The 23888-nt window shown below is 44.7% G+C and overlaps 1 protein-coding gene across 8 annotated transcripts in view; it reads left to right on the plus strand.

Moving 5' to 3' along the window:
* Positions 1-23888, plus strand: part of clocka (clock circadian regulator a) — a 269029-nt gene that overhangs the window by 150346 nt on the left and 94795 nt on the right. For all 8 annotated transcript variants that reach the window (XM_070869951.1, XM_070869943.1, XM_070869953.1 and 5 more), the window contains one exon: positions 21181-21294. In XM_070869951.1, the coding sequence (XP_070726052.1) occupies positions 21181-21294 (114 nt within the window). The remainder of the gene's footprint in view (positions 1-21180; positions 21295-23888) is intronic.

A 23888-nucleotide genomic window follows, 5' to 3' on the forward strand; every position in this document is an offset into this window, starting at 1 on the left:
TCTCAATCGTCGCACCTTTGGGTTCGCTATCTGTATCTCATTGCCAGTTGTGTATGGAGAAAGAATCAGACTGAACACTGAGCTCAAAGTAAAGTGTGACCTTGGTCTTTTATTGCAGGTCTCCAGAGTGTCTTTCCAACCTGTGAAGCCTCCTTAAATACCTGTGCTCCCAAGGGATTATGGGATCCCTTGGGACTCCAGGGAATGAGCCCTCTTGTAGCTGTACAGAGTAAATACAAGTCCACATATATAACAGAACAGGTACTCGCTTTCATCAAACAAATTATGTCGTTCATCCTTTTTCTGCATTGGCTCGCCGTCCTATTATGGATGGAGGTCCCCGACATCTCTTCCACTATCTCCCTCCAGGCATTACTAAACTGTTGATAAGTCGGTCTCCCTACATCTGGGTAGAGGACTCGCCTCTTTCCCTCCAAACCCTGCATCAGGGTCTCTACCTCGGTGTCGGTAAAATCTCGTAGCCTTTCTTACCACAGCAGCACCAGCCATCCTTGCACACTACTCATTCCCTCCTCAGGGCCTAGCTGCAAACCCTGGCCTTTAAGAAGGCCAGGAAGTAGCTGGCTCGTTGGCTACCAATCACCCTCGGTGAATTTCTCTGTGGGAATACCGCCCCAGAATAACCCACTCATACCGCTGCAAACTATAAGTTTTGAAGGGCAATTAGCGGTGGAGGACTTTTTGGGGGTCAAAAAGCTGAATTTGGATCCAATGGCCGCCACAACCATAGCAGCGCTAATCAGGGGGAAAAAGGCGTTAACACCGGCAGCTTTCTGGCGGCACTGAATTTCAGCCCCCTTTAGTTACCACCTTTTTGTACTGTCAGAAGAATTATTTGGGAGACCCTTTGACCAGCTGCCACAGTACTTCCCATCTTAGGAGGTTGCATAAAGTTCCATAGATCACTTGGAATCCTTTCCTCACACAGCTTGCTTCTAGTTGAGGAATAAATGTTGGCCAGGATACTGGGGGAACTCCTCTGCTGTTCTTCGAACAGTGCCATGGAATATTTTGCATTCACACGAGAGGGCAGATGGAGCCTTGGTTTAATATTTCATCCAAAAGACTGCCTTCCCTCAGTACTCAATGGGGTAGAGTTTCTGCTTTCGGTGCAACCGGGAAATTGAGTTCAAATTGCGCTGGTTAGATTTCTGCTAAAATGCAGATGCATAAACACAAATGTAAAATTTCCATGAACCAGCATAATAGGTCAGCGTAATAGAACATAATTGTTTTTTTCCCTTTGCATTAAAAAATGTCATTGATATATTTAAGAATGGCTACATGCTACATTAATAAAGCTGGAAATCGGTTATCACAAAAAAAAGCATTTTTAATAAGAGTGTCTATTCTTCCACCTGTAATTTGATTTTAAATCAGAAAGTGACTTAAAAATCTATACTGAACCATATAAGAACATAACAACATAAGAATTAGGAGCAGGAGTAGGCCATTCGGCCTTCGAACCTGCTCCACCATTCAATGAGATCATGGCTGATCTTCTACCTCAACTCCACTTTCCTGCCCTATCCCCATAATCCCTTGATTCCCTTAATATCCATTTACTAGTTTTAGTGGTGTACACTAATCAGTTTCTTACTAAATTACATTTATTTTTAGTATGTAAAATGTTTAAAACTTGCCTACTAATACCTGTGCGCTTAAGAAAATGAGCTTAATTTGAAGACCCCCTTGAATGGTTGCAATCAGTGAAAACTTGCCACTCTCATTATTTTGATCTGAGGATGTGGCTTATTTTGTGGGGGGGGGGGGCGGGGTCTTCAGGCAAAATGATTTTTAAACTTACAGTAAAGATCACAGAATCTTGCTTTATCCTTGATGTATCTTATGCTTGATTTTCAGCAATCTATCGTGCTGGTCCAGCTGATTTCACCCAGATTGTGCTGGCAAAACTAGCGGAAACTATCCCAATGTGTTCAAATCCTGGAGTGGGGCTTGAACCTACACCCTTCTGATTCAGAGATGAAAGTGCCACCACTGAGCCAAGAATTATTGAGAATCATATTTAATTCTAAAATTGCTGATCCTAGTTTAAACCAACTTCCCAATGTTCAGTCAGTTCAGCAATATTTTGAACAAGTAATTTCTACTGATTTTTGACTGCGCTAACAAGTATATCCTTTCACATATTAGGCTACATTTTGGCACAAACTATTCACTGAATTGTTTTTGTTCATCTTTTCATTGTTTATTTTTATGATCTTAAATTTCAGCTGTCAAAGATAGTGAGGGCATTTCACCCATCTAACTCATCCTTCTTCAGAAACCTTACAGTTAATTAACATCACACTCCAATTGCCTGTTCAATTATTCCAACATTTTGCTGCCATTTTTCTGCCCATAAGACCATTCCAGGCATTGATCATGTTTTGCATGAAGAACTGCTTCTTAAAATCAGTCCTGAACATGCCTTTTACCAGTTTACCCACATATCCTGTGGTAATAGTTTAACTTAAAATATTGCTCCTAATTTGGTTTTCCATTCCATTTACTGTCTTGTGTAGTTCTATGGCATCCTTTTATATTTTCCACTTTCAAGACAGAAAAATTGAGTTTTCTAACCATTCCTTATAACTCAGTCCTCTGACAGTGAGTAATTTCTCTGACAATAGAATTTAGCGTTGTGGCACTTGGCTGCACAACTTCCTTACTGATTTGGCAATATTGGTCAGCATTCTTTTTTTTTGTATTGATAGCTGCACTGCAACAACACTACATCCTAAATGTTGAGTCTATAACTCATATTTCTTTCAGTCTCTTCCCCAGCTAGCTTGACTCCATTCATTCAGTAAGTATGCCCCTTATTTTTTCTTCTAATGTGTCCACAGGAGGCCTTCGAGGCAAATATGTAAAATCCAATGAGAACAGATAGCCGCTGTGGTGAATGCCAGTAGTATAGCTCAGAGGACCTGGGCACAGTACAGGAAGACGTTTAATGACTTCATATGAATAGTCAAGGTCAGTGAATTCATCTTAAAATGCCACATCCCACCATCTGCACCACTAACCTCACACACTGCTCAATGCACCACATCCCCATCACTCACCTACAAGCAATCTCTAGCAATCACTACTCATACCTCACATTCATAGCTTCACCTCATCCTCACACACTTAGCACTGCTGCAAGCCTCATATCCACATCTCACACCTTGCACACATTGTCAGCTATTCAACCGTGACAGGCATCACACCCAAACACATTGCACCACACTGACTAACACACTTCCTTTTCCCTTGCACAACTGGCACCAGCAGGACCACCGGCGGGGGACAGGCACGTCTGCATAACCTGAGCCCCATCGAGGAGACAATGTTGGGCATTATTAGGAGGGGCATCTGAAAGGATACAAGATGCTGGTATCCTCATATGTAATCCTCCTTCCCACATCCCACTTCCCCCTCATCCCACAATCCCTTCTGATTTACAAGCTGCACAAAGTATAAGCATGCACCTCTTGCTTCCCCAGCCCCGCTCCGGTCACCACAATCTTACCCATGTTCCTTTGTCCTTTCAGATAACCAAGAACTGACACCCTGGCCAGGTATAGCTAGAGAAGCATGAAATAGAAGAATACCAAGGCACCGATGATGAAAAGACAGCACCGTCACTCGATTTTACACTCGCAGCCACAAGCTCAGAGACTGACACTCCGCTTAGTTTAGAGGATAGGTTAGAGGCGGGATCTGCATGTGGTGGGACACCAGGCATGAGTGGCAGCAGCCAGGGAAGGGGGAAAGGGTAGCGCAGATGCCAGCTCCTAGAGAGCAAAATCGCACACGGGTTCTGTTGCAATGGACTCCAATGAGGACTTCGATGGAGCGGCCTACAGAAGAATGCTAATACATATGCACAATGAAATGCTTGGTGCATTGGCAAGCCTGCCAGAAAGCCTGTATGAAGAAGTCCAGCACCAACCTTTGCACAGAGCTGGGAGCTCATATTTTCCAGCATGGACGTGATGCGCAACTCCTATTAGTGCTCTTGTCGACCCAACCATGATACAGCATCTGATGGCTGATGTCTCAGCTTTGGTTGTAGCATAAGCAGAACTGACCCAACGTCTGTGTGCTGCAGTGGAAGCTCAGACTTCTGTCATGCAAGCTCACACTGTCCTCATGCAGGCTCAGCCGGCTGCCACGCAAGCTCAGACTGCTGCCATCGTGGCTTCATTCACCAGTGTGGAAAGGGTATCGCAGCAGTCCAGCAATTTATCCTCCAACAGATTACTGGGTATGCTGAGGCACCCCGGTGGAGTGGTAGTGGCTCTATAGAACACAAACCTGCTATCCTTCCTCAGGAAGATAGTATTTTCCCCCCACCCCCACCATTGTCACTCTGCCAGTGCCCTTGCTATTGCCTATCAGCCAGCCAACTCCCGACTGCTGCTGCTCATGCCAAGGTGATGCAGTCTGCAGCCGGGCCTTCTAGGCCCAGAGCTGCTCGAGGTTGTCCTGCAAGGCCATCTACAGTCTCCTCCACGGAAAATCAGCAGCCTTCCGCCAGCCATGCTGCAGCCACTGGGGGAACACTTTGGAGGACCACTAGGACAGGCAAAGGCACACTGAAGACAGGCACTAAGGGAATGCACACAAGTGATTAGTGACTTTGTTATGTAATGGATGGATTCATGTATAAATTTGGATTAGAATGTTTCTTTTTTGGTGACTTTTATTTCAGCATTGTGGCCAAGAAGATGCTGTGATGGCAGCAACACAGGGAAGATAAGGTGTGGGACTATTGTTGAATGAGGAATTGGGTTGCGTTCACTGTCACTGCAGTCGGATGAGTCAAATCATGGATAGCCTGGGGAGAAAAGGGCTGTGTGGGTTGCTTCCTCTCTTCCGCTTCCTCCTCTTCCTCTTTCTCCTCCTCCTCCTCCTCCTCCTCCGCTGGCCACTGTATACCTGGTGGCATGGGCTGTGCCCTCATGATGGCTAGGTTGTGGAGCATGCAGCAGACCACAACGAATCGCACTCTGGTGAATACTGCAGGGCTTCTCCAGAGTGGTTCAGGCAATGGAAGAATTTGTAAGGACACTAATGATGTGCTCTATCAGATTCCATGAGGATTTTGTTATATGCATACTACCCACTTGTGTGTGGGTTATGTTGCAGAGTCCTGAGCCAGGTGGTCAGTGGTTAGCCCTTGTCAACCAGTCGCCACCCTTTGGTTTGTCATGGTGGCTCAAAGACTGAGTGAACAGCAGACTGGTGCAGAATAAAAGCATCATGACTGCTGCCAGAATACCGGGCATTCACTATCATTATGTGCTGAGTATGGTCACACAACAGTTGCACATTCAGAGAGTGATAGCCTTTGTGGTTGCGGCATATATCAGCATTTAGAGGCGGCGCCCACAAAGCCACATGCTGCAGTTGATGGCGCCCTGCACCATGGGGAAGCCCGTTATCCTGGCAAAGCCACATGCACGCACCATCTCCTTCTCTCTGGTCAGTGAGAAGACAGTAAAGTCCCCACTCCTAACATAAGAAATAGGAGCAGGAGTAGGCCACCTGATCCATCATTTAATAAGATCATGGCTGTTCTGATCATGGACTCAGCTCCACTTCCCTGCCCGCTCCCCATAACCCTTTATTCTTTTTTTGCTCAAAAATCTGTCTATCTCCGCCTTAAATATTTTCAATGACCCAGCCTCCACAGCTCTCTGGGGCAGAGAATTCCATAGATTTACAACCCTCGAAGAGAAGAAATTCCTACTCATCTCAGTTTTAAATGGGCAGTCCCTTATTCTTAGACTATGTCCTCTCGTTTTAGTTTTCCCTATGAGTGGAAATATCCTCTCTGCATGCACCTTGTCGAGCCCCCTCATTACCTTATATGTTTCGATAAGATCACCTCTCATTTTTCTGAACTCCAATGAGTATAGGCCCAACCTACCTTCATAAGTCAAGCCCCTCATCTCTGGAATCAACCTAGTGAACCATCTCTGAACAGCCTCCAATGCAAGTATATCCTTTCTTAAATACGGAGACCAAAACTGTATGCAGTACTCCAGGTGTTGCCTCACCAATACCCTGTACAGTTGTAGTAGGACTTCTCTGCTTTTATACTGTATCTCCCTTGCAATAAAAACCAACATTCCATTTGCTTTCCTGATTATTTGCTGTACCTGCATTCTAACTTTTTGTGTTCATGCACAAGGACCCCCAGATCTCTCTGTACTGCAGCACTTTGCAATTTTTCCATTTAAATTATAATTTGCTTTTCTATTATTTCTGCCAAAGTGGATAACCTCACATTTCCCCACATTATACTCCATCTGCCAAATTTTTGCCCAATCACTTAGCCTGTCTATATCCCTTTGCAGATTTTTTGTGTCCTCCTCACAATTTGCTTTCTCACCCACTTTTGTATCATCAGCAAACTTGGCTACATTACACTCAGTCCCTTCATCCAAGTCATTAATATAGATTGTAAATAGTTGAAGCTCCAGTACCAATCCCTGCGGCACCCCACTAGTTACTGTTTGCCAACCTGAAAATGACCCATTTGTCCCGTCTCTCTGCTTTTTGTTAGTTAACCAATCGTCTATCCATGCTAATATGTTACCTGCAACCCCATGAACATTTATCTTGTGCAGTAACCTTTCATGTGGCACCGTATTGAATGCCTTCTGGAACTCCAAATACACCATATCCACTGGTTCCCCCTTATCCACCCTGCTCGACATAGAGCGTCTGTCACCTCTCTTATGCAACAGGGCATGATGAACGAAGAGATGTTACAGATGTCACCTGCTCCAGCCTGGAAGGATCCCGACGCAAAGAAATTCACGGTCATCTTCACAGCCACTGGCAGCACTGTGTTGCCCTGATGTGAGGCTGCAGGTCCAGTTGCAAGAGGTAGCAGAGTTCTGTGAGCATCTCTTTTGTCGAGCTCAGATGCCTCACATGCTGCTCCTGGCTCAGGCTGAGGTAAGAGAATTGCTCCCGAAAGACCCTGGATGGTTAAGGCCTCCTGCTTGGAGCCCTTCTCCCCCTCCTCCTCCCTCTGTGAGCAGCTTGTCCTCGTCTTTGCTGCCTCTGTTCCATCTCGCTGTCATGCAGCAGGCCAAGGGTGATGATAACTACAGCACCCATGACTGGGAGCAAGTGGTCTAACCAGAACCCGTGAAGTCAGGACCAAAGCCTTCTCCACTTCTAGCACACTCACTGTCACTTCACCAACTTTAAAAACTCCAGAAAGCTTCAAACACTTCCACAAACTTGCACAGAGCCAGTAGAGATTAATCAGCAACTAACATTACAGTAGTTGCTGATTCCATTAAAAAGCGCTGGTGGGGGGAATCATTGCTGCTGCTGAATGCATGTTCAGCTGTGCGAGGTTAATACAGGGCATTAGCTTCAGCGTTAAGGACGAAATGGCAGCGCTGGTGTCAAAATTTATGTCACGATCTTCCCATTCAACATACTTCCGATGTATGCTCCTAAAAGTTGCCCTGCCGCTCTTACAAGGATGGCATCTGGCGTGGCATGCGGCAAAAGTGTGCGCACGCGGCAAGTATGTCAGTTTTATCACAAAACAGCGCACGCAACACTGAAAAATTGGGCGCTACGGAGCCTAATTTCTAGCCCGCTATATCTTTCTTGACATCACCTCTGTCATAGTAGAGGGCTGGCCATCCTAGACTGGGTGATGTGTAATGAGAAAGGACTAATTAGCAATCTTGTTATGCGAGGACCCTTGGGGAAGAGTGACCATAACATGGTAGAATTCTTTATTAAGATGGAGAGTGACACAGTTAATTCAGAGACTAGGGTCCTGAACTTAGGGAAAAGTAACTTCGATGGTATGAGATGTGAATTGGCTAGAAGAGACTGGCGAGTGATACTTAATGGATTGACGGTAATAGGCAATGGCAAATATTTAAAGATCACATGGATGAACTTCAACAACTGGAGTAAAAATAAAACAGTGAAGGTGGCTCAACCGTGGCTAACAAGGGAAATTAAGGATAGTGTTAAATCCAAGGAAGAGGCATATAAATTGGCCAGAAAAAGCAGCAAACCTGAGGACTGGGAGATAATTAGAATTCAGCAGAGGAGGAAAAAGGGTTTAATAGGAGGGGGAAAATAGAGTATGAGAGGAAGCTTGCTGGGAACATAAACACTGACTGCAAAAGCTTCTATATATATGTGAAGAGAAAAAGATTAGTGAAGGCAAACATTGGTCCCTTGCAGTCAGAATAAGGTGAATTTATAATGGGGAACAAAGAAATGGCAGACCAATTGAACAAATACTTTGGTTCTGTCTTCACGAAGGAAAACCCAAATAACCTTCCGGAAATACTAGGGGACCAAGGGTCGAGTGAGAAGGAGGAACTGAAGGAAATCCTTATTAGTCAGGAAATTGTGTTAGGGAAATTGATGGGATTGAAGGCCGATAAATCCCCAGGGCCTGATAGTCTGGATCCCAGAATACTTAAGGTAGTGGCCCAAGAAATAGTGGATACATTGGTGATCATTTTCCAGCAGTCTATCGACTCTGGATCAGTTCCTATGGACTGGAGGATAGCTAATGTAACACCACTTTTTAAGAAACGAGGGAGAGAAAAAACTGGGAATTATAGACCGGTTAGCCTGACATCAGTAGTGGGGAAAATGTTGGAATCAATTATTAAAGATGAAATAGCAGAGCATTTGGAAAGCAGTGGCAGGATCGGTCCAAGTCAGTATGGATTTACGAAAGAGAAATCATGCTTGACAAATCTTCTAGAATTTTTTGAGGTTGTAACTAGTAGAGTGGGCAAGGGAGAACCAGTGGTTGTGGTGTACTTGGACTTTCAAAAGGCTTTTGACAAGGTCCCACACAATTAAAGCACGTGGTATTGGGGGTAATGTATTGACGTGGATAGAGAACTCGTTGACAGACAGGAAGCAAAGAGTCGGGATAAACGGGTCCTTTTCAGAATGGGAGGCAGTGACTAGTGGGGTGCCGCAGGGCTCAGTGCTGGGACCCCAGCTATTTACAATATACATCAATGATTTAGATGAAGAAATTGAGTGTAATATCTCCAAGTTTGCAGATGACACTAAGCTGGGTGGCGGTGTGAGCTGTGAGGAGGATGCTAAGAGGCTGCAGGGTGACTTGGACAGGTTAGGTGAATGGGCAAATACATGGCAGATGCAGTATATTGTGGATACATTTGAGTTTATCCACTTTGGTGGAAAGAGCATGAAGGCAGAATATTATCTGAATGGCGGCAGATTAGGAAAAGGGGAGGTGCAACGAGACCTGGGTGTCATGATTCATCAGTCATTGAAAGTTAGCATACAGATACAGCAGGAGGTAAAGAAGGCAAATGGCATGTTGGCCTTCATGGCTAGGGGATTTGAGTATAGGAGCAGGGAGGTCTTTCTGCAGTTGTACAGGGCCTTGGTGAGGCCTCACCTGGAATATTTTGTTCAGTTTTGGTCTCCTAATCTGAGGAAAGACGTTCTTGCTATTGAGGTAGTGCAGCGAAGGTTCACCAGACTGATTCCTCGGATGGCAGGACTGACATATGACGAGAGACTGGATCGACTGGGCGTGTATTCACTGGAGTTTAGAAGGATGAAAGGGGATCTCATAGAAACATATAAAATTCTGACCGGACTGGCCAGATTAGATCCAGGAAGAATGTTCCCTATGTTGGGAAAGTCCAGAACCAGGGGACACAGTCTAAGGATAAGGAGTAAGCTATTTAGGACCGAGATGAGGAGAAACTTCTTCAGTCAGAGAGTTGTTAATCTGGAATTCTCTACCACTGAGAGTTGTTGATGCCAGTTCGTTGAATATATTCAAGAGGGAGTTAGATATGGCCCTTGCAGCTAAAGGGATCAAGGGGTATGGAGAGAAAGCAGGAAAGGGGTACTGAGGTGAGGATCAGCCATGGTGGTGCAGGCTTGAAGGGCCGAATGGCCTACTTCTGCACCTATTTTCTATGTTTCTAGAAGCCTTTTTGACAGTGGAGATTACAGGAGCGAAATTGGGCACCTGTGCGACTGCCATTAGCACCTTCGGGGTTTTCGGCTGGGCACGGTAAGAACTGTGCTCCCCCACGAAATTGTCCAGGGGTTTTGTGGAGGCGCTAAGAAGTAGCACCTCACCCGTGTCGGTAGTGCTCGCTGAAACCGGTGATGATGCATTATCGATGTGAGCAGCACCCCATTACCGCCCTGGATGAGAAGTTCGGCCACACCCCTTAACTTACTGACTGGCACTGATAAAGACAGTTTCAGCTGTCGAGATGCAGTCAGGAGTCGGCTGGAGGAGCGCTATTTAAAGGCGCCATCTTTACAAACAATTTTCGTCGCCCATTACTTTTTGCAGCTTGCTAATACATAGGCAGAGTGGCTGGTGGACACCTGAAGGAGCCGTGTTTGGTCCCCTCCTCTGAACAACTTCTGACTTGAACCAACAGCAATTTGACTGACAAACTGTTTGTAAAGATTAGTATGCGGTAGAGCTAGTATAAGAACATAATTAGGAGCAGGAGTAGACCATACGGTTCCTTGAGCCTGCTCTGCCATTCTATAAGATCATGGTTAGACTTCAACTTCACTTTCCCTTGATTCCCCAAGCGTCCAAAAATCTATCTATCTCATCCTTGAATATATTCAATGATTCAGCATCCAAAGCACTTTGGAGTAGAGAATTCCAAGGATTCACAACCCTCTGAGTGAAGAAACTCCTCCTCATCTCAGTCTTAAATGGCTGAACCTTTATCCTGAGACTATGCCCCCTAGTTCTAGAATTTCCAGCCAGGGAAGCAACCTCCCAGCATCTACCCTGTCAATCCCCCTCAGAATCTTTTATGTTTCAATGAGATTACCTCTCATTCTTCTAACTCCAGAGGCCCAATTTACTCAATCTCTCCTGATAGGATAACTCTCTCATCCCAGGAATCAATCTCATGAACCTTTTTTGCACTGCCTCTAAGGCAAGTATATCCTTCCTCAGATAAGGAGACCAAAGCCCTGTACAATTGTAAGAAGACTTCCTTACCCTTGTACTCCAACTCCCTTGCAATAAAGGCCAACATGCCATTTGCCTTCGTAATTGCTTACTGTACCTGCATGCTAACTCTGTGTTTCCTGTACGAGGACACCTAAATCTCTCTGAAGACCAACATTTAATAGTTTCTCACCATTTAAAAAATATTCTCTTTTTCTATTCTTCCTACCAATGTGAATTAGCTCACATTTCCCCACATTATATTCCATCTGCCATCTGTGCTCGCTGATCTACATTGGCTTCCAGTTAAGTAATGCCTCGATTTCAAAATTCTCATCCTTATTTTCAAATCCCTCCATGGCGTCGCCCCTCCCTATCTCTGTAATCTCCTCCAGCCTCACAACCCCCCCGAGATGTCTGCACTCCTCTAATTCTGCCCTCTTGAGCCTTCCTGATTATAATCGCTTAACCATTGGTGGCCATGCCTTCTGTTGCCGAAGCCCCAAGCTCTGGAACTCCAAAGAGGCTTCAAGGGGATATAAACAGGTTAAGTCAGTGGGCAAGAACATGGCAAATTGAATATAATGTGGAGAAATGTGAACTTAACCACTTTGATAAGAAAAATAGAAAAGAGTATTTTTTTTAAATGCTGAGGGATTGAGAAATGTTGGTGTTCAGAGGGACCTGGGTGCCCTTTTACACAAATCACTGAAAGTTAACATGCAGGCACAGCAAGCAATTAAGAAAGTAAATGGTATGTTGGTCTTTATTATAAGAGCATTTGAGTATAAGAGTAAAGATATCTTATTGCAATTATATAAGGCCCTGGTGAGACCACACCCTGGAGTCTTGTGCACAGTTTTGGTCTTACCTAAGGAAGGATATACTTGCCATAGAGGGCGTGCAATGAAGGTTCACCAGACTGATTCCTGGAATGGGTGGATTGTCCTTTGAGGATAGATTGAGTAGACTAAGCCTATCTTCTCTAGAGTTTAGAAGAACGAAACATACAAAATTCTTACAGGGCTTGACAGGGTAGATGCAGGAAGGATGTTTCTCTGGCTGGGGAATCTAGAACCAGGGGTCACAGTCTCAGAATAAAGGGTTGGCCATTTAGGACTGAGAGGAGGACAAATTTCTTCACTCAGATGGTTGTGAATCTTTGGAGTTCTCTACCCCAGAGGACTGTAGAAAGCTCAGTTGTTGAGTATATTCACGTCAGAGATCAATAGATTTTTGGATATTGAATTGAGGGATTTGGGGCTAGTGCAGGCAAGTGGAGTTGAGACAGAAGATCAACCATGATCTCTTTGAATGGTGGAACAGGCTCAAAGGGCCAAATGGCCTACTCCTGCTCCTATTTTCTATGTTCTTATGTTCTTATGAGTGGAGCTTGGTGAAAGAAACAGGATTTAGGAGGGTTTTAAAGGAGAAGAAGGAGGTGGAGAGGCGGAGAGGTTTAGGAAGAGAATTCTGGAGCGCAGGACCTAGATGACTGAAGGCACAACCACGAATGGACGCACTAAAGAGCAAAGTAAGAGGAATGCAGTGTTCTGGAAGGGGTGCTAGGTTAATGATGTTACAGGGATAGAGAGAGGTGAGCCCATGAAGAGAGTTAAACACAAGACTAAGCGTTTTACATTTGAGCTATTAGGGGACCAGGGCACAATACTGGTCAGTGAGGGCCAGGGTGATGGGTGAACGGCTAAAAAAGCATTGGAATAGTCGAGTCTGAAGGTGACAAATGCATGGATGATGATTCAGCAGCAAATGGGCTGAGGGATGGGTGAAGGCAGGCTGTAAACTCCCCCTACTTGTGTACCACATGATGCAGCAGATGAGGGCACTTTATAATCTAATTTCAGGTCTCCACAAGAATAGTTTTTTTAACCCAACTAATAAATATTAGCAGACCTGATGGAAGAGATTTGGGCCGGAATTTTCCTTTTGCCGAATATAGGGGTTTGAGGGTAGGTCAGCAGTCAAAATCGCCTAAACCTGCTGTCATCCCACCGACATCCGCATTGAACTCAGGCGTGTTTGGAGGCACGCAGTAATTAAATGCTTGTCGAGAGACCCTTAAGAAAGTTTTTATCACCAGCTTTTGGCTTTAACTTCCGGAGCATGGATATCATGCAACTCGGGAAGCTTGCCTATGAAGGGGAGGCAGAGACTCAGAGGCCATTGTGCCAGTCCATTAATTGAGAGCTGTAAAAAAAACATAAATACTCCCACATTACACCTGATTACATTGGTTAATGAAAAGTGTAATGTATGCACCTATAAGTATGCTCACTGTTGTGTATGCATGCCTGTTTACTGTGTGATGTCTGTGACACTGTTATGCAACACTGAATGTACCCTTGCAGTGTACACACTTTACCAGAGGGTGCTGCTGCTGGAGACCTAAGGCAGGTAACCCAGTATAAAAAGGAGCTCACAGTTTGTGGTCCTCACTCGAGGAGCTGCAAATAAAGGACTACAGGTCTACACAGTTTAAGTATCATACCCTGCCTCGTTGGAGTCATTTGCTAAAGGTATCTACATACACAACACTCACAGGTTTGTAGAACTGTTGCCCCCCCCCCCCCTTTTAGCCAGGGGGCACTTGTATAATTTGTGTTTTTGGTGCCCTCAAAAAAAAACAAGGGGGCACTTGATTGAATGTTTCTGGAGTGTGACCACCCCACCCCCCCCGCCTTTAATCAGTGGGCACTTGTATTAATATTCCGACACAAAAATAGTTGTAGAGTTGTTGCATTGTGAGTGGCTTCGCCAGTTACGTGATATTCATAAGACTCAGTAAAACCCCAGTCAGTTGGATCTAGGTCATCTACGATGAGGCATGCAGTTGTGAGCATAGTGGATGCACTGGTAATGTGTTGTGTGATTGTTAAACCTTTGTTAATAAACCAACTAGTTCTTAATAACAATGCGTCGCTCTGAATTCTTAAGCAAAGAACCCACGAAGCAAATATATTACAGAAAGCGTCTTGCTGACACCATTTTTTGCAGAGCTTTAGCTGTCAGTAGTTTGCAGATCATTTCTGCAACCTCGGAAATCACTCTCACCACATTGCCAGTCACTATCACAACACTGAGGGATTGGCCCTCTGATCTCCACTTTACCTGCCATTATTACATCAGCATATGCTCTCTCACCTTGGACCTCAGAGTCAGACCAAGATGGTCCCAGCACTAACAGCACCACCAGCAGCAGCCACAACACCAGCAGCAGCTGCAACCACAACAGCAGCCTTCTCCTCAGCGACTCCTCTCCACACGAGAGATGGGGTCAGCACAGGGCTGGACTGTGCCGGAGGCAATACCCCCAACACAGCTATAGAAGCAGAGAATTAGCTTCCTGGACATGATTAAGCAGCAGTGCTTCAGGAGGCTCAGGCTATCGCACCAGCTCATATAGACTTTTGTAGCTTGCTGCCCAGAGGATCTGGTGGACACCATCACCGCCCTCAGCTTCTTTGCCTCAGGCTCATTACAAGGATCTGCAGCAAACATTTGCACGATCTCTCAGTCGACTGCCCACAGATGCATCACCCAGGTGACCAATGCCATGTTTGGCAAGTGAACCAATTATGTCAACTTTGCCACTGGTAAACCACTGTTAGTGAGCAGGCACCAGCTTTGCAGCTCTGGCTGGCTTCCCACAGGTGCAGGCATCATCCATGTGGCCATGAAGACATCCCCTCATCACCCAGGAATGTTTGTGAACCACAACGGCTTCCACCACCTCAATATTCAGCCCATCTGCAACCATAAAAAGATCATCATGCATGTGTGCACCAGATTCTCTGGCAGCTGCCATGACTTATCATGTGCCTATTCACCCTCCCTCCACTCTTCGCACCTCCAAACAGACTTACCGGTTGGCTGCTTGGAGACCAGGGCTATCCACTGAAGACGTGGCTGATGACATTTTTGAGGAAGCCAAGTAATGAGGCCGAGGAGCAGTATAATGAGAGCCACGTATCCACGTATAATCAGATGCCTCAACAGATCTGGAGGAGCACTTAAGTGTGCACCAGCCAAGGTCTCCAGAAACATCGTCGTTTGCTGTGCACTGCAATACATAGCACAGCAGCTAGGATTGGAGCTGCAGGAGAAGCAAAGTGCAGAGTGCACAGCTTCTTCGGCAGAGGAGGAGTAACTTGAGGTAGAGATGTCACCAGCAGCGATGCACATTAATGCCCAGGAGGCCAAAGATAGCCTCATCATGTCCAGAATTACTTAATCTGCTTCAATGTGCAAAGTTAAAGCACATGGGATTGGGGGTAGTGTGCTGACATGGATTGAGAACTGGTTGTCAGACATAAAAGCAAAGAGTAGGAGTAAATGGGGACTTTTCAGAATGGCAGGCAGTGACTAGTGGGGTACCGCAAGGTTCTGTGCTGGGGCCCCAGCTGTTTACACTGTACATTAATGATTTAGACGAGGGGATTAAATGTAGTATCTCCAAATTTGCGGATGACACTAAGTTGGGTGGCAGTGTGAGCTGCAAGGAGGATTCTATGAGGCTGCAGAGCGACTTGGATAGGTTAGGTGAGTGGGCAAATGCATGGCAGATGAAGTATAATGTGGATAAATGTGAGGTTATCCACTTTGGTGGTAAAAACAGAGAGACAGACTATTATCTGAATGGTGACAGATTAGGAAAATGGCAGGTGCAAAGAGACCTGGGTGTCATGGTACATCAGTCATTGAAGGTTGGCATGCAGGTACAGCAGGCGGTTAAGAAAGCAAATGGCATGTTGGCCTTCATAGCGAGGGGATTTGAGTACAAGGGCAGGGAGGTGTTGCTACAATTGTACAGGGCCTTGGTGAGGCCACACCTGGAGTATTGTGTACAGTTTTGGTCTCCTAACCTGAGGAAGGACATTCTTGCTATTGAGGGAGTGCAGCGAAGGTTCACCAGACTGATTCCCGGGATGGCAGGACTGACCTATCAAGAAAGACTGGATCAACTGGGCTTGTATTCACTGGAGTTCAGAAGAATGAGAGGGGACCTCATAGAAACGTTTAAAATTCTGACGGGGTTAGACAGGTTAGATGCAGGAAGAATGTTCCCAATGTTGGGGAAGTCCAGAACCAGGGGACACAGTCTAAGGATAAGGGGTAAGCCATTTAGGACCGAGATGAGGAGGAATTTCTTCACCCAGAGAGTGGTGAACCTGTGGAATTCTCTACCACAGAAAGTTGTTGAGGCCAATTCACTAAATATATTCAAAAAGGAGTTAGATGAAGTCCTTACTACTAGGGGAATCAAGGGGTATGGTGCGAAAGCAGGAATGGGGTACTGAAGTTGCATGTTCAGCCATGAACTCATTGAATGGCGGTGCAGGTTAGAAGGGCCGAATGGCCTACTCCTGCACCTATTTTCTATGTTTCTAATGCACCCATATGGCTGCAACATGCTGCACTAAGTTCCACCACCTCCAACAGCACCATAAAGCATCCCTACAATGACAAGCCATTCCTGTCACCTAAACCCCATTGCTCGAGGTTAAGTACTGTCCCACCATTCACTCTTAAGTGACAAAGCCACTTCCAAGGTAGCAAGCAAAAATGGACAAGACCAGAAAGTGGTGCAAAGAAATACTTTTATCTGTGTCATAAAAATAACTGAAACTTAACAACAACATTTGTTCATACACCCATGTGCAAAACCTTGTACATCTATTTTTGTGTCTTTTTTCTGTTCTTCGTGCTTCTACAAGGTGCAACCCCTGTGGCTTCAACAGAGGTAGAGGCAGACTGCTCACGTCCCTGCTGTGACTGCGTTGACATTTTTGATGCACGTCCTCTGGGTTTTGGAGCCTGTGAGGGCCCCACCAAAGTCTGCTCCTCCTGCAACTGTGGAGGGGCAGACTCGACCATCGGGATCCGAGGAAGCATGTGGGGCTCTGAATGAGGGGGAGGCAACAGGGGAGAAGTGTGAATGCTTTGAGAATTGCTTCCACTTCCACGCCCTTTCTCACCATCATCCCTCTCATGGGTCACCCGCACTTCCCTGCTAGCAAGATGCTGGAGAAACCTTGCTGCACAGCAGTGGGGCGATGAATGCCCAAGTCTAAGTTTATATCCCTCCTCGAGATGAAGTCTATGAGCATCTGCCATCTGTTGGTCACAGAAGCATGTGCTCGTGTGACTGGCACATTTGCTGCTCCATGCAGGTGGCCATTCTTTCCATGGAACAGCACGTTGTTTCCACCATCTGCGACATGATGGTGCTCATGTTGAAGATGGACTCCTCCATTCTCTGCATATTTGCTGACAACGCGGTTGCAAAAGCTGCCAGAGTCTCATGCAATTGTTGTTGCCCCTCCAAGATCACCCTCTTTCTCGATGGCCCATGAGGCTCAACGTCTGCTTGCAGCTCTGCATCCTGCACCCTCCAGTGAAGACTCTCCACTACTGTCCCTGTCAACACCATCTGCTGTTGCTCACTTGTGCAGTGTGAGACCAGGTGACAATACTAGTCTATCTCGCACAGGACCCACTGTCCAAATCTGCGCTAGTGCTAGGTGCGCTTGGGTCTACTGATGATGTATCCTCAGAAGAGCTTCCTCTGAGGAGTCTTCCTCCTCTGGCTGGACAGTTGGGGGTTTTGGGAGGGGGGGAGGGGGCGGCAGCACTTGATGGACTTCTGGGAGAGCAAAGAGATTATTTTAAAATGTTATAGTCAGAATGGGTAATGCTACCATTATGCACATGCTGAAAATTCACTGGTGGCTGACATCAGTCACCATGAGTGACTGTTATATGCCATGTGGCTGTATGAGATGTAATTCTGTCCCCCTCTCTCCATCTCCCACCACCAACAGCGCTGCAACTCAAGAGATCTCCAGGACCTCCTTCTCTGCTGGAGTTAGTTGTGTGAATATTGGCGAGCAATCTCCAGTTCTCTGTCTCTCCCTGGTGTTCTGGGCTCACTTCCCCTGCAAAGAGGGAAAGAAGAGAACTTTGAGAGTGATGGAACGAGTGTGGTGAATGGATGGATACATCTGTGGGGGAAGTGGCATGACATTGCCAAATGGCCTCCTTCTGTGGTGTTACTTGCTATGATTGCATTAGGATGAGGGTGAGTGTCAGTGGTGGTTAGTCAGATGGGGATGTGAGTATGTACATCGACAGAGAGGGATGGGTGGATGTGCAAGGTAGGTTGGTGTGAGGAATGATGAGCAGGAGTAGGCTTGGGAAGGCAGAGTGATGGGGATGTGGTGACGAGATCATCAGGATGAAGGTGAGTGTGGCATTGCACTCACCTTTCCTGACCTCGAGATCATTAAATCTTTTCCTACACTGGATCCACGTCCTCCTGACAACATCCCTGTTGCTGACCTTTGCGATCTCCAACCATGCTTTTTTTGTTTCTTTTGAGGGAGCTTTTACGCCTATCAGCAGGAAAGAGGACCTGCCTGTGTACTCTCACTGCCTTCACCAGAACATGGAGGGATGCTTCGCTAAACCTTGGAGTGGCCCTCTGCCTTTGTGTATTCATGAGTGACAATTTTATTTACCTTTATAATGGTAGCCAGACCTCTGGAAATGACCCTACACACTCTTTCATCAACCTTCAAATGATAGGTGTGGAAGGCTGCTTTAAATATCCGTGCTGGAAATAAGTCATGGATGACATCATCAGACCGGGCCCATTTAATTGGGCCGGGAAACATGCATATCTGGTTTAATTGGGGCCATTAAGTAAAAATCGCATTGAACAACACGCTGCTCACAACATCGCGTGCCGCACGCATAAAACCTAACTCCAAGGTAAAGACTTAGGCCTTTAATCCTGATAGTTTGCAGTCCCCAAAATATTAGAGAGATTCTAATTCTGAATCTGTGGCATTTGAGTAAACTCAGAAGGAAGTTGATCAGAATGATCATACTGCAACAATGCATTCAGATAGTCTTGATGTTAACTGCTAATGATGGGCTTCATCATCTCCTATTTTCCCATAGCTATTTATCCACAAATAGAAATTCTGCAAGTTCCATGTACAATAAAGAAAGCTACTTGATACTTGCTTTTGGATATCCAGGGTTTGTTAAGTGCTTTTCTGTAGTTAAAACTTCCTTTGAGGTATTGGCTCTCATTTAAAACCCGCCAAGAATTGCTGTAAAACTCAGTGGTCCGGAAATTCCACAGGGTTCACCCAGACTCCCATCACAACTTCAGTGGAAGATCAGTGGAAACCCTCAGAGAAACAGCATAAATAGAGCCACTGCCTTTAGGGAAATGATATTTCTCATAAATGGAGCAAAATTTCAAGTGCAGCTTTTGTCCAATCTTCGTTTCATAGTCATCTGGTTTAAACTGCTCTGAGAATATCCCCAAGCCATTTACTATTTCCAAACTTTGGAGCAATACTTCAGCATTCTGAACCTGATCGTTGTGATTATTGCGGTAGTTAACTAGTTGTTTCTAATGTCATACTTTATGGAAGGGTACTTCAAAAGAAATGTTTTCAGAGTGAAAGCTGTTGTTCGAAAGCTTTTGAATTTAGGAGTAGTCTTATTGCCATATCAATTGCTTGTATTTGAGGGCTATTTAACTTGGCCTTTTAGTAGTGGGACTTGTTCTTGCATTGTCTCCAATGACATTCTTCAGATTGGTAATGGATTCCCATAATGATAATCCAACAGCTGACTGGAATGAATAATATTTCTGCCAACTCCTTGAATCAGTTATATTGGTACATCCTCCTGAGTTCACTGTGCACTTAAAGGCCATAGTTTTCCATTTTCAATTATAGACCCAGTTTGCAATATACTTCCAACGGAAGACTTCTTTCAGTTTTGTTCTACGGACAGGGTTTACTGGGCCCAGGTACTCAACTATCTTGTCTTGCTGCTACAGATTCTTAGAAGGATTCCTACTATTTCTTTCATATCTTGAAGAAATTGACTGGAGGACATTCTTGTTGTCTCCTACTAGCCAATGAAATCATAGTTCTTAGATGAAATACAGATATGTACCACCAAACAAAACTGGAGGGACAAATTTGGCATCCCTTCTTTGGTTGTTTCATCCATTGACCTGACTCTCAGTCACGCCTTGTTTCGAGGACCACTATCACAAATAGGCTTTAGAGCAATGAATCCAAGCAGTTGTCCTGTAGTAACAGGATGAAACTCTTCTTTCAAATCTTGATTTGAAATAAACCTCCATAGCATTCATGGATTGTTTAACCTATTGTCTGATCGTCTACCAAAAACTATTGTGCATTATGAAAGGAATATAGAAGACTATCCCCATCAGACTTCCTTTGGTGCCCGTGTGGATTTTGAATTCAATTTTTATTGCAGGCTAACATACCCACACTTGTGAGTTATTATATTCTTTTGACGTTAAATTCCTAATATGAAAAGCAACTTCACTGATTTGTCTCTTTTTCAGTCCAGATGACAATGAACTCCAGATAATCGTAGTTGATTAACTCCACCTCATTTGGCATGAGAATAAACGACTGTAAATACTTGATTCTAGGTTATTCCCTAAAATATTCATTATTTATTTGCTCTGTCCATTTGTACAACCAAACTGTTGTTTATTTCATATAGAGCATACACTGTTGTGGGCCCATTCACTAACCAAATGGTTAGTGGGCTACCATGTTGTAGGAAATATTGAGAGGCAGTTGACTTTTACTAGGTCAAAATTCTAATTCAACCTTGAGTGGTTTAATTTAAATAACATCTATAAAATTATCGTCTGACGCATCTCTCACTTTTCCCCAAATGCTACTATTTGGAGCTCGCTACTAAAGAAGATTTTCATTCTTAATATCTTTATTTTGAATGCAGGTATTTCATCTTGCCCGAAAGATTTACCTTCCTCTAAGGACACTAATTAATTCAGAATCCTAGTGGTGTATGTAGAATGTTGTAATAAGGAAGAAAGTTAGATTGCTAACTTTGGAGGATTATCTTCATTCTTCAAATGGAAGCACCTTTCATATATTACTGTATTTGTTATAGTTTGTTACTACTGTTAAGTGGAGGATGTTTCTATTCTAAGGATGAAACTTAGCCTGCAAGACAGGTAATTTGACTTTAGGAGGTTGTTTGCTTCTGTGGTCATTTCACTAATCTTTTTTATTTTTTCATAGGACTGAGGCTGGAATTTTCACAATTTAATTTTTCCTTTTTTATAGCAAAAAATCAGCTAGAATTCTGTTGCCATATGCTAAGAGGAACAATAGATCCTAAAGAACCTCCTGTATATGAATATGTAAAATTCATAGGAAGTTTAAAATCACTGAATAATGGTAAGTTGTTTTAAAAATTAAATCTGCATATTTGATTTCTATGTAATGTTTGCCTTCATTTATACTTGCACTGTTTTCACAAGCATTAATATTTGTAAGAGATTTAAAAACAAAATATACAGTGATCTGTTTGTATTTTCAGTCAAAGATTTCACTTCTCATGTACTTATTTATCGTCAGCCCTTTGCATATCCTGTTGGGGGTTTCTTTGCTAAAGTGTACTTAAGACAATCACCATCAGTACTTGTATTTAAAAGAAAAATTAAACTAACAAAATGCTAACTGATCAATAGTCTTTTATTTTAATTTTTCCATCCGTTTGTGTGTATGTGTGTTATTCAGTAATATTTGGATTGTTGGAATTAGATTGGAGCATTGAAATGCTCAACCATGTGTGAAAGCTGAATTAACATCTATAGTTCAAATAACAAAATTCTGAAGTATCCGAGCAATATTCAGTTGTTTAGTTCGCTCCCACTATTAACTCAGCAGTTTATTTTAGCCAGTTCTTGCAATGATTGTCAGAGAGGGAGAACATGATTAATAAAGCTGTTAGAGTAGAATCAGACAGCATAGCTAAAATTTAAAAAATGATCATAGGCAAAAGGGAAAGAAAATGATAATGAGAGAAACACTTGTCGAAGGAAAGCAAAAAGATAAATGAGGAAACCCGGAAAAATAATAAAGTTCAACATACTAAAAAATTGGAGTCAGGATTAAGTGGTTTGTATGTGAATACACAAAACAGAATTAAAGAATTAGAAGTACTAATAAAGCAGCTATAACAGAAAAGTGTCTTTGGTTTCAGGAGAGATCGAGAGGGGAAAGTTGGGTGTTGGTTTCTGTCACAATAGGTTGCCTTGAGACAGAATCCATATGAACAGAGTTAAGAAATGGGAAGGGAAATGGTAATGTTTTCCCATGTGTATTACAGACCACCGAACAATGGAGATGAGATAAAGGAGGAGACCTGAAGATCTGTAGACATTTGAGAGAGATTTGTCAAAATAAAAGGGTAGTAATATTAGGTAATTTTAACTATCCAAATATAGGCTGGAATAAAGATAATGCATACGATCAAAGTAGAATACACCAGGACTGCTACCCAGATCATTATGTTAATTTAGCTCTGACCTCCAACCCAAAATGGACCACTGACCTTCCCAATGCCTGCCACCAGTTAAAACTCGGATCACCTATCATCTCACCGAAGGGCGCTACTTAGCGCTGAGCTTATGGCCCACATCTCGCCGTAGGCAACTCGGCTCACACAGCAATGCCTGGTCTCCAGTCGTCTTGGACCCCCATGCCACTGGACCAAGACCTTGCTCAGCTAAGCCGTGTGATAGCTGGTGTGCAAAGGCCACCCCACGTTAAAAGAACTCACGCACAGGCATCTTCCATTCCTTTAACATGAAGTTCAGGACCTGAAATGTCAGGACCCTCATGGACAACTTCAACAGCAACAGGACAGAACGCCGCACCGCCATAGTTGCCCGGGAACTTAGATGCATCGATGTCGACATCGCTGCCCTAAGGGAGACCTGGCGGGCACGGGAAGGCCAGCTCAAGGAACAAGGTGGAGGTTACACTTTCTTCTGGAGAGGAAGAACGCCGCCTCCACCGAGTCGGTTTCGCTATCAAAAACGAGCTGGTCGACCGCCTCAGAGGCACCCCCTGTGGGATTAACGAACGTCTCGTGATTCTCCGACTCACCATATCCCAGATTCAATGCGCCACAGTCATCAGTGCGTACGCTCCAACACTCGATGCAACAGATGAGACCAAAGAGGGTTTTTACTCCAGTCTCAAAATCTCTGTCCCGCGTCCCTACAGATGAGAAACTGATCCTCCTCGGTGACTTCAACGCCAGGGTTGGCAAGGACACAGCCCTCTGAGGAGGCATGATCGGCAGAGAGGGGATAGGGAAAACCAATTCCAGTGGTACCCTGCTCCTGACAAAATGTCTAGAACACGACCTTGTCATCACCAACACCTTGTTCCACCAGAGGGACAAGTACAAGGCATCGTGGCAACACCCTCGCTCCAAACACTGGCATCTGATTGACTATGTCATCATCCGAGCCAGTGATCGCAAGGATGTGCGCATCACCCACGCCATGACAGGAGCTGACGACTGCTGGATGGACCACCGCCTAATCCGTTCCATCATCAACATCAACATAGCCCCAAAGCGACAACGGCAGCAGAAACAGTGCCGCAAAAAAGTCAATGCCGGGGCACTCAAAGACCCAGTTAAGAGAACCCTATACAGTCAGTGCCTCACTGCTAACCTGGCATGCCTTGATAACCCCGAGACGCAGAATGCCCTCAGTCTGCCATCCAGGCCTCCATAACCAGTGCCTGTGAAGAGACGCTCGGTCACTCAACCAGGAAACACAAGGACTGGTTTGATGAGAATGACCAGGAGATCCAAGAGCTAATAGACCGCAAGCGCAGGGCATTTCTGAGCCTAAAACAACAACCCAACTCAGCAGCAGCAAAGCAGCATTACAGACGGCTTAAGGCCGATGTCCAACAAAAAATCCACAACCTAAAGAACAGATGGTGGGTGGAGAAAGCACAGGAGATTC

Source organism: Pristiophorus japonicus, chromosome 2, assembly GCF_044704955.1.
Source record: "Pristiophorus japonicus isolate sPriJap1 chromosome 2, sPriJap1.hap1, whole genome shotgun sequence".
Taxonomy (NCBI): Eukaryota; Metazoa; Chordata; class Chondrichthyes; family Pristiophoridae; genus Pristiophorus; species Pristiophorus japonicus.